Source organism: Phyllopteryx taeniolatus, chromosome 1 (genome assembly GCF_024500385.1).
Source record: "Phyllopteryx taeniolatus isolate TA_2022b chromosome 1, UOR_Ptae_1.2, whole genome shotgun sequence".
Lineage (NCBI taxonomy): Eukaryota > Metazoa > Chordata > Actinopteri > Syngnathiformes > Syngnathidae > Phyllopteryx > Phyllopteryx taeniolatus.
In genome coordinates, this window is record NC_084502.1 from 2,964,517 (window position 1) to 2,975,000 (window position 10,484).

The 10,484-nt window shown below is 45.2% G+C and overlaps 2 protein-coding genes across 4 annotated transcripts in view; both read left to right on the plus strand.

The window, feature by feature from the left end:
* The first annotated feature begins 44 nt into the window (after window positions 1–44).
* cfap20 (cilia and flagella associated protein 20) lies at window positions 45–4,641 on the plus strand. Its single transcript, XM_061748773.1, has 6 exons — window positions 45–377; window positions 610–689; window positions 809–920; window positions 1,003–1,191; window positions 4,249–4,362; window positions 4,475–4,641. The coding sequence occupies exons 1-6, from the start codon at window positions 294–296 to the stop codon at window positions 4,478–4,480; spliced, it is 585 nt and encodes a 194-aa protein (XP_061604757.1). The 5' UTR covers window positions 45–293; the 3' UTR covers window positions 4,481–4,641.
* A 2,762-nt stretch (window positions 4,642–7,403) lies between these two features.
* samhd1 (SAM domain and HD domain 1) overlaps window positions 7,404–10,484 on the plus strand; it is a 33,543-nt gene continuing 30,462 nt past the window's right edge. For 2 of the 3 annotated variants that reach the window (XM_061748509.1, XM_061748588.1), the window contains exons 1-4: window positions 7,404–7,713; window positions 7,835–7,901; window positions 9,046–9,124; window positions 9,595–9,755. In XM_061748509.1, coding sequence (XP_061604493.1) covers window positions 7,557–7,713; window positions 7,835–7,901; window positions 9,046–9,124; window positions 9,595–9,755 — 464 coding nt within the window. In that variant the 5' untranslated portion in view covers window positions 7,404–7,556. Of the gene's footprint in view, window positions 7,714–7,834; window positions 7,907–9,045; window positions 9,125–9,594; window positions 9,756–10,484 lie in introns of all 3 variants that reach the window. The other variant, XM_061748664.1, reaches the window with a different exon arrangement.

Sequence of the window (10,484 nt, forward strand, 5' to 3'; positions counted from 1 at the left end):
AAAATCCGGATGGAACACGTCTTAATAGACATTTTGTTCCTAGCAACAGCAGGGTTTTTGTTCATTTGAAAGAGAAATACGTTGCTATACCAGAATACGGCGAGGCTTGCTGATGTTTCGTTTTTTTCTTCCAGCTAATTATTTTTCGTTTTTTAAGACTTTGACTTTTCGACAACGGAACGCTTTCGTCGCATTACACGGAAGCGGCGGGGACGGAAACACAACAAAAGTGGAGCGTGTTGCCGTAGCTGGATAATCTCGTCCATTACGACAGAGGACCGCACGCGAAAAACATGTTCAAAAACACATTCCAAAGTGGATTTCTTTCTCTATTGTATAGTATCGGTAGCAAACCTCTTCAGATATGGGATAAAAAGGTAAATAGACTATTTTAATCCGTCGGTAGCCTCATTGTGCTTTCCAGTCTAATGCTAGGATGAGCTGTAATTATTGTAGTTTGTTAATAGTTAATGGTAAAAAAAAAAAAAAAGTTAACTCTTCATGATGCTGTTTGTAGTCTATTTTTTTTTCTCGAACACTGATCAGTGCTGAATTTTCAAATATATGTTTTATGACAAGGAAACAATTTTTTTCCCCGTTGTTTACCAGGTAAGGAACGGTCATATCAAGCGAATTACCGATAATGACATTCATTCACTGGTGTTGGAGGTCGAAGGGACAAACGTCAGGTGTGTGTCCACTTTTGAAGTCATCTTCAGACCAGTACTGCACGCCTAAAGTATGTGTCAGTTCTTTTTGACATTCTTCTGTCACTTTTTTTTTTTACATTTTTTTTAACTCCCTACAGTACTACCTATATAACCTGCCCAGCTGACCCAAAGAAGACGCTGGGCATCAAGTTGCCTTTTCTTGTGATGATCATCAAAAACTTAAAAAAGTATTTCACCTTCGAAGTCCAGGTACAGATACGAGGACTTTGTGTGTGTCAATAATGGAAAGGCCGCATCGACGCTAAAGCCGTGCCCGCATTTCTCCTTTCAGGTGTTAGATGATAAAAATGTTCGACGGCGGTTTCGGGCGAGTAACTACCAGAGCACGACGCGAGTGAAGCCGTTCATCTGCACCATGCCGATGAGACTTGACGATGGCTGGAACCAGATCCAGTTCAACCTGTCAGACTTCACCAGGAGAGCCTACGGAACCAATTATATTGAGACGTTGCGTGTGCAGGTGAGTTTGCAGCCACCCGGTGCTATTTGCTCAACATTTACAACCTAGTAACCTGCTGCACGAGTTGTATAAAATTTAACACAAGTGGTAACATTTGGAATTCAACCAAAGTTGCAATACTGGGGCTTGAGTGACGGGATTTGTGAACAGTCAGTAAGTGTTAGCTCGTTTCTCAGGTTTTTTTTTTAGATCACAAAAACCTGCCATTTGAACAGGGGTGTGTAGACTTTTTATAGCCATGATACGTGTGTGAAAAATAACGTTATTAAATGATTACTTAAAACATGATTCTTTTCCTTGATCAGCATACAAATTTGGATTTTAACCAAAATCAACCTAAATAAGCTCCCTTTATCTCTAGAACTAATTTATTCAAAAATAAATCTAATAGAGTTGAGAAATGGACATTATGTTGCTTAACTCCAAAAGGGGACGTTTTCCCTTGGCCAGACGCAGGTCACCGGGGCCCCCCTCTGGAGCCAGGCCTGGAGGTGGGGCTCGAAGGCGAGCGCCTGGTGGCCGGGCCTGCACCCATGGGGCCCAGCCGGGCGCAGCTCGAAAGGGTAATGTGGGTCCCCTTTTCCATGGGCTCACCACCTGTGGGAGGGGCCATAGGGGTCTGGTGCAGTGCGAGCTGGGCGGAGGCCGAAGGCAGGGACCTTGGCGAGCCGATCCCCGGCTCCAGAAACTGGCGCTGGGGACGTGGAATGTCACCTCTCTGGCAGGGAAGGAGCCTGAGCTGGTGTACGAGGTCAAGAAGTTCCGACGAGATATAGTCAATGATCGACTTTGTGGTCGTGTCATCGGACTTGCGGCCTCCATGGCTGAGGCGGCCGCCCGGAGCTGTGGCCGTAAGGTGGTCGGTGCCTGTAGTGGCAGCAATCCCCGAACCCGTTGGTGGACACCAACGGTGAGGGAGGCCGTCAAGCTTAAGAAGGAGTCCTATCGGGCTTTTTTGGCCTGTGGGACTCCTGAGGCAGCTGATAGGTACCGGCTGGCCAAGCGGAATGCAGCTTTGATGGTTGCTGAAGCAAAAACTCGGGCGTAGGAGGAGTTCGGTGAGGCCATGGAAAAAGACTTCCGGGCGGTTTCTGGTCCGGCGTCTCAGGAGGGGAAAGCAGTGCACCATCAACATTGTGTATAGTGGGGATGGGGCGCTGCTGACCTCGACTCGGGACGTTGTGAGTCGGTGGGGAGAATACTTCGAAGACCTCCCCAATGCCACCAACACGCCTTCCCATGAGGAAGCAGAGTCTGGGTTCTCTGAGGAGGGCTCTCCTATCTCTGGGGTTGAGGTCACCGAGGTGGTTAAAAGCTCCTCGGTGGCAAGGCCCCGGGAGTGGATGAGATTCGCTCGGAGTTCCTAAAGCCTCTGGATGTTGTAGGGCTGTCCTGGATGACACGCCTCTACAACATCGTGTGGACATCGGGGACAGTGCGTCTGGATTGGCAGTCTGGGGTGGTGGTCCCCCTTTTTAAGAAGGGGGACCGGAGGTTGTGTTCCAACTACAGGGGGCTCACACTCCTCAGCCTCCCTGGTAAGGTCTATTCAGGGGTCCTGGAGGAGAGGGTCCGTCGGGAAGTCGAATCTCAGACTCAGGAGGAGCAGTGTGGTTTTCATCCTGGCCGTGGAACAGTGGACCAGCTCTAAACCCTCGGCAGGGTCCTCGTGTTTTGTGGATTTGGAGAAGGCGTTCGACCGTGTCCCTCGTGGAGTTCTGTGGGGGGCGCTTGGGGAATACGGTGTACGGAACCCCTTGATACGGGCTGTTCGGTCCCCGTACGACGGGTGTCAGAGTTTGGTCCGCATATCCGGCAGGAAGTTGGACTCGTTTCCGGTGAGGGTTGGACTCCGCCAACGCTGCCTTTTGTCACCGATTATGTTCATAACTTTTATGGATAGAATTTCAAGGCGCAACCGAGGCGTAGAGGGGGTCCGGTTTGGTGGCCTCAGAATTGCATCTCTGCTTTTTGCAGATGATGTGGTTGTGTTGGCTTCATCAAGCCGGGATCTCTAACTCTTACTGGAGTGGTTCGCAGCCGAGTGTGAAGCGGCTGGGATGAGAATCGGCTCCTCCAAATCTGAGACCATGGTCCTCAGTCGGAAAAGGGTGGCGTGCCCTCTCCAGGTCAGGGATGAGATCCTGTGGAGGAGTTCAAGTATGGAGGAGTTCAAGTATCTTGGGGTCTTGTTCACGAGTGAGGGAAGAATGGAACAGGAGATCGACAGGCGGATCGGTGCAGCGTCTGCAGTGATGCGGACTTTGTATCGGTCCGTTGTGGTAAAGAAGGAGCTAAGCCGAAAGGTGAAGCTCTCTGTTTACCGGTCGATCTATGTTCCTACCCTCACCTATGGTCACGAGCTGTGGGTCGTGACCGAAAGAACAAGATCCCGGATACAAGCGGCTTGAAATGAGTTTCCTCCGCAGGGTGTCAGGGCTCTCCCTTAGAGATAGGGTGAGAAGCTCGGTCATCCGGGAGGATCTCAGAGTAGAACTGCTTCTCCTTCTCATCGAGAGCCAGATGAGGTGGCTGGGGCATCTGATTCGGATGCCTCCCGGACGCCTCCTCAGTGAGGTGTTCCGGGCACCTCCCACCGGGAGGAGACCCCGGGGACGACCCACGACACCCTGGAGAGACTATGTCTTTCGGCTGGCCCGGGAACGCCTCGGGATCCTCCCGGAAGAGCTGGATGAAGTGGCTGGGGAGAGGGAAGTCTGGGCATCCCTGCTAAAGCTACTGCCCCCGCGACCAGACCTCGGATAAGCGGTAGAACATGGATCGAGGGATGGATGGATGGAACTCCAAAAGGGTGTGTCAAACCAGTCAGTAAACATATCATGAATTCCACCACAGGCAGCTAGATTATTATACAAGGTCTGAATTCCTTGGTAAAATTGACCATTTACCACTACTTCCAAATGTTTAAAAGGAAGCAGATCCCTGTTAACCCAGTCAAATGCATTTTCAAAGTCAACAAACCATGCAAAGGTGGGTTTACATACAGCTTGTGTAGTTCTTCGAATAGATACTAATATGTGACCATTTGTCTTTCAGATCCATGCCAACTGTCGTATTAGGAGGGTGTATTTCTCAGACAGGCTCTACTCCGAGGATGAGCTCCCAGCAGAGTTTAAACTCTATGTCCCTGTGCAGAGCCAGAAGGCCAAGGTGACAAAGACACTTCATTGCTGTGTGACAGCAGTTTGGATTTTACAGAATAGAATGTATATTTATTTGTACTATTGGATGTAGGTCTCATGCCACTTTTTTTTTCTTGCAGCAATAGAGGTCCTGAACGAACATGCACCATTTCCCCAAACCTGAGGCATTTTTGAGCTGTATAATTTAGTGTGGGTGTGTGTGTATTCATATGATTATTGTCGATTGTGCTGTTTCTATGATAAGTGTTTTTTTTCATATTTGTGAATAAAGGACAGATTAAGTATTCTGGCCATAGTCTGTTTGTTTAGCACATTGGACCTTTACAGTAACATGTTTGAGAGGGTTCAGTGTGCAAAGTTTAAGGGGAATGAATGCTAATGGGAGAGGCTCACTGGTGTTTGTTGTAGGCTTTACACGATCAGGATTTTGGGGGCCGATCACTGATCAGTGAGTTTAAAAAAACGATCAACGATCCAATCACAAGATGGAGGAATGTCTATTGAAATTACCTGTTCATTTACTGTATGTACTTGTGTACTTAATTTCTCAAAAAAAGTATATTTACAATCAATAATGTATCTTTGTTCCTCTATTTATGCCAGTGAGGCATAGTGACAGACAGAAGAAATGAATGGTCTTCTATGAGATGGCAGGACGTAAATACAGTAATTAATATATCCACTTTTTGTGACATTTTTGTTTGTTGGTGTGGCGTGAGATTTTTCAATTGTAAAATATGTGCCTTGGCTCCATAAAGGTTGGAAATCACGGCGCTAGTCAGGTCATGTATTCTAATCAGTCAGGTCAAACCAACATTACATGATAGAAATAATGGGTGCTAACTTCCTGTAATTAAATTACTTTAGTTTTAATTAAATTACTTCACTCCACACCGAAACCTTAGCGCATGATTCAACAGAACGGCGGCATGTTTACGTCCACCCCTTCGTGCTACCACTCGCTTGCTAGGCTACATAAGTTTTTGTTGACTGCTCGCGAGCCGTGTCATATCAAAAGTACGTGAACATACCTCACGCAAGCCTTAAACGAACGTTTTCCCCCATTTTGTCCTTATAATACCGTCGGCGCGCTGCACTCTTGTTGTCGTCGCCACGGTAACGAGTGTATCCGGTCGCATTTGAGTTGACAAGATGAAGCCCAATGATCGTCCGACGTCTTGTCTGTTCCACACCGCCGACGTTTTTATTTTATTTTTTTAAATAACTTTTAATAACCGTCAGATATTTACAGTACTATGTCAAAAGACACGAGACAAGGCTCAATATAAACTAGCCTTTCGGCGAATTATGACGTTAAAGCCGATCAGCATAAAATGCTAAATATCGGCCGATACCGATCAGCCGATAAAATCGGTGTAAAGTCTAGTTTGTTGATGGTACACGGTAATTGCTTTCAGAAGTAGAGAGGGCTACATCCTTTGCTCACATTCAGCCAAATAAAACAAAACTGATAGAAAACATACTAAAAACCGATTTTTAAAAAATTTTCAAAGTCGCCGCAGTCTGTCGCTAGCCTCACATATTTAGATTCACCAACCAAACCTGATATGTCTGTTTTGTACATTGTCATTTTGGTTTTGGTTTTTACTACATCTCAACATCCATCCATCCATTTTCTACCGCTTATCCGAGGTCGGCTCGCGGGCGCAGTAGCTTTAGCAGGGACGCCCAGACTTCCCTCTCCCCAGCCACTTCATCCATCTCTTCCGGGGGGATCCCAAGGCGTTCCCAGGCCACCCGAAGGATGTAGTCTCCCCAGCGTGTCCTGGGTCTCCTCCCGGTGGGACGTGTCCGAAACACCTCACCTGGAAAGCGTCCGGGAGGCATCCGAATCAGATGCCCCAGCCACCTCATCTGGCTCCTCTCGATGTGAAGGAGCAGCGGCTCTACTCTGAGATCCTCCCGGATGACCGAGCTTCTCACCCTATCTCTCAGGGAGAGCCTCCACTTGGGGCAGCTTTGGCGGAGTCCAACCCTCACCGGAAACGAGTCCGACTTACTGCCGGATATGCAGAACAAACTCTCACTCCGGTCGTACAGGGACCGAACAGCCCGTATCAGGGGGCTCGGTACCCCATACTCCCGAAGAACCCCCCACAGGACCCCCTGAGGGACACGGTCGAACGCCTTCTCCAAGTCGAAAAAACACATGTAGACTGGTTGGGTGAACTCCCATTCACACTCGAGGACCCTGCCAAGGGTGTAGAGCTGGTCCACTGTTCCACGGCCAGGACGAAAACCACACTGTTCCTCCTGAATCTGAGATTCGACTTCCCGACGGACCATCCTCTCCAGCACCCCTGAATAGACTTTACCAGGGAGGCTGAGGAGTGTGATCCCTCTTAAAAAGGGGGACCACCTCCCCAGTCTGCCAATCCAGAGGCACTGTCCCCGATGTCCACGCGATGTTGCAGAGGCGTGTCAACCAGGACAGCCCTACAACATCCAGAGCCTTGAGGAACTCCGGGCGAATCTCATCCACCCCCGGGGGATATTTCAACATATCGCTCAAATTCCAAAAACTGTACAAATATTCTCCTTGAGAGCATTTATTTGCAGAAAATGAAAAATGGTCACATACCATAAAAGGTTCCGTGTATTTTTTATTGTAGTATATCAAATACGAATAGGATACGTCATTAAACGTGTCCTGTTTCTTATGTCTGGCTCCGCCCATCGCATATTAAGCCAATGACAAACACTCTGAATAAAGTTGTCCGGTATATGAAAGTTATAAACCGGAAATAGCAGATACTATTGGTCAAAATAAAGCACAGCACATTCAAATTTACCAGTTTTGTCAAGTGCAATATTTCGTGTGAAACGTAAAGTTATAGACTTCTAACAGTATAATACAACATAATCAAACGTGTTTAATTGCAACGCTATGATATGTTTTTGAATTCAAAAACACTTTGGGAAACGTCGATGTTTATTATTTTGAAAACACTAACCGGACTGCAAACACTTGGTGAGTCGTCCGCGCTTGGCATGGCAAAAAGTACAAAACAGGAACCCGGGGTGTTTATCATGAGCGCCCGATTCTTTTAAGCTATCGGTCCCTCGGAGCTCATCTTCATTCTTGGATGTCGTGACCGTCACCGTCTCTGTGGGTTGAATTGGTGCCACCCTACTAGTTTAACGCATCCCAAATATTAGTGCTCATTGGTTTGTGTCAACATGGCGAGCCGTGAAAGAGTCTTGGCTTCCCAAACGCCGGAGAAGAGAGCGTCAGTGGAGCGTCCGCCAGACTCGGACTTCTCCCATTGGGGAATAGAAGAAACCTGCCAGTACCTTCAAGGAGAAGGTCTTGGAGAGTGGCAATCTGTTTTTAGAGGTTGGTGTCATGCAATTGCAATGCTATGTTTGCTTTGAGACTTGAGCTCACAATTGCATGCTGGTTAATAATGCCGACAATAATGCAAGTTTTTTTTTTTTGTTTTTTTTTTTGTGGTCAGAACATAAAGTATATGGTGTCGCACTGCGATATCTCAAGGAGCAGGACCTGGAGAAGATGGGCATAAAGTAAGGTATTTTTATTTTTTTTCCCCCCTCAACAAACTGAATGGGCAAAGTGTTCTTTCTGTTTATCTGTCTATCAGACTGTCCTGTCCTATCTCAGAAAACAAACTTCCAGTCACAACATTAGGCACACCACCCAGAATCCAAAACATGGAACATAAAAGAAAAAAAACAACTTCAAGTTAAGATGCCGCTCTTGAATGTGGTGTAGATAAGTGGTTCTCTAACTTTTTTCTCTTACACCTCTTTGGATATTGTGTCCTGTGACAATATAAGCAACAAATGTAACAAAAGAAAGAGGAGTCTTGATTTTTCCATTCTTTAGTAATCAGTAGTTGAAAATCGGTTGCGTTCATGGTACAACGGTTTCTGATCAAAAAACGGAGAAATTTTGCTTTTTTGTTTAAAAAAAAACAAACAAAAACATGTCAAGCAGTACACTGAGTTTGACGCTAATATGTTTTGCTTTTGTGACACTTCAAACTCTAACATAACAAAAATGACTGAGAAAGTGCTTTTGATATCAAAATAATTTATTTCCAGATATACAAGTAAGTAATGCGCCATGAGCGACGCTGACTCGCCGCATGGCTGGAGTCTAATGCCAGTGGCTTTTTCACATGGCCTTCCTAATTCACTCCATGAACTTTGCCATCGTTTCTCATGATATATCATATCATACGTATAATATCTTTTTCGAGTGTGAGGTGCCCAAACGTGCGGACTGCCAACATTTTGGCATTTCTGGCCCTCATAATTGACGCGACAAGCCGAGTTGCAAACATGAATTTCAGCAAGAAGCTGGACGAGAACCTCTTCCACGCCACGTGGTTCTACGTCTGTGGAAATAAACATTTGGATTCCAGTTGACAAATATAAATGTCCACAGCAGTGAATGAGGTAAAAGTTAAATACAAACAAACTTTACTTTACTGTACTGGATGGGGAAAAAAGTTAAAGGCACATTACATATAAGTTATATAATGTGCACATTTTGAAACATGTAGCACGAGTGGTACTCCTACATTTTGAGGATCTCTTCTGTAGATTATGGGCGGTCTACCTAATGAACCCCTATGCTGCTTTTCTTTCAATCTATTTGTAACAACTTTTGATTGTTTTTTTTTTTTTTTAAATCTTTGTCAAGGCCTCTTGGTGACAAACTGCGGTTCCTGCACAGCCTGGGCAAGTTGTGGCACATAGAAGAGGGTCCTCAAACAAATAAGGTTTATGCTCACACTTCAGTTTCAAGCACTTAAATAACCAATACAAAAACGAAACTTACAATCAAGTTGGGCTTGTCGGATACACTGCAAGGAAGTGAAAGCAGGAGTGAAGCAATGGACAAAGAGGAAGAGTGTGACATGTCGAAACCAGGACAGTACCATATGATATTGCTGTGAAATCATAACCTTAAATGAAGTGTCTGCCTGTCACATTTTTCTCGCTAATGAAAGTTGACTCATTTGATTACGTAACAGTGCAAATAAAATCACGGCCAAACATTTGTTAAAGGACTCATGTCAGACACTGTGCCAGAGGAGAAAATGCTTGCTTCGTAGATTTTTTTGTTGGTTTGTTTTGTTTGTTGTTGTTTTTGTTTAGTTTTTTTTTTTCCCAGAGAGATGGATTATTGCACAAGTGTAATTATCAAGTAACTTGCTGGTTGTGTGTTTGCTGTCCTGCCTACTGCCAGGTGTTTAACGATCCCATCCATGGGCACATGGAGCTCCACCCGCTTCTTGTCAAAATCATCGACACGCCACAGTTCCAGAGACTCCGAAATATCAAACAGTTGGGAGCGACCTACTTTGTTTTCCCTGGTGCGTCCCACAACCGCTTTGAGCACTCCATCGGGTATGCCTGTGTGTGCGTGTTTGCGTTTGTGGGCATGGAGGATTGTTTTACTCTGGGGCTGGGTGATAAGGCCTTAAAATGAAATCTCAGGTTTTTTGTTAGTTTTTTTTTTTTTTAATTCAAAACAAGTGTTGCTTTTTGTTTTTTTTCCTGCTATTAGATTTAATTTATTTCTCCTGATGTCAAACAAGCTTAGATAGTAACAGTTTTTTTTTTCCAGCAGGTTTTTGCCCCCAGCAATAACTTTCGTCAACTTCCACACAAATATTATAAATTGTTTTTCTTTACAGATAATGTGAAAATAAGTCACTATTTAAATGCTCAGCAGTTTAACACAAAATGAGCCATCAATTTGCATGGCTCGGCCAGTCAAGCGGAAACCGTGTATGTATGGTCATCTTCGTATTTTTCACAAATCAATACTATTGATCTGTCCCCACGTCGCCTGTTATTTTTACGCATTATATCAATTGAACATCTTGAAAATAGCTTTAGAACAAATCTATTAACTCTCTTGGACACTTATACTGTCTGAGAAGTGTTGTAAAACTCCGCCTCCTCTACACAGCAGCATTACGTCTCCTCGAGATTCAAAGTCTTGATGTTTTTTTTACAATAACGAGTGAAAATATATAGGTTAAATACATTTGAGTTAGCTTATTTTGTTAAAAATGGATAGCTGCAGTACTTTGATGCAGAAGGGAGCGTGTCAGCCACAAAGGTAAGATG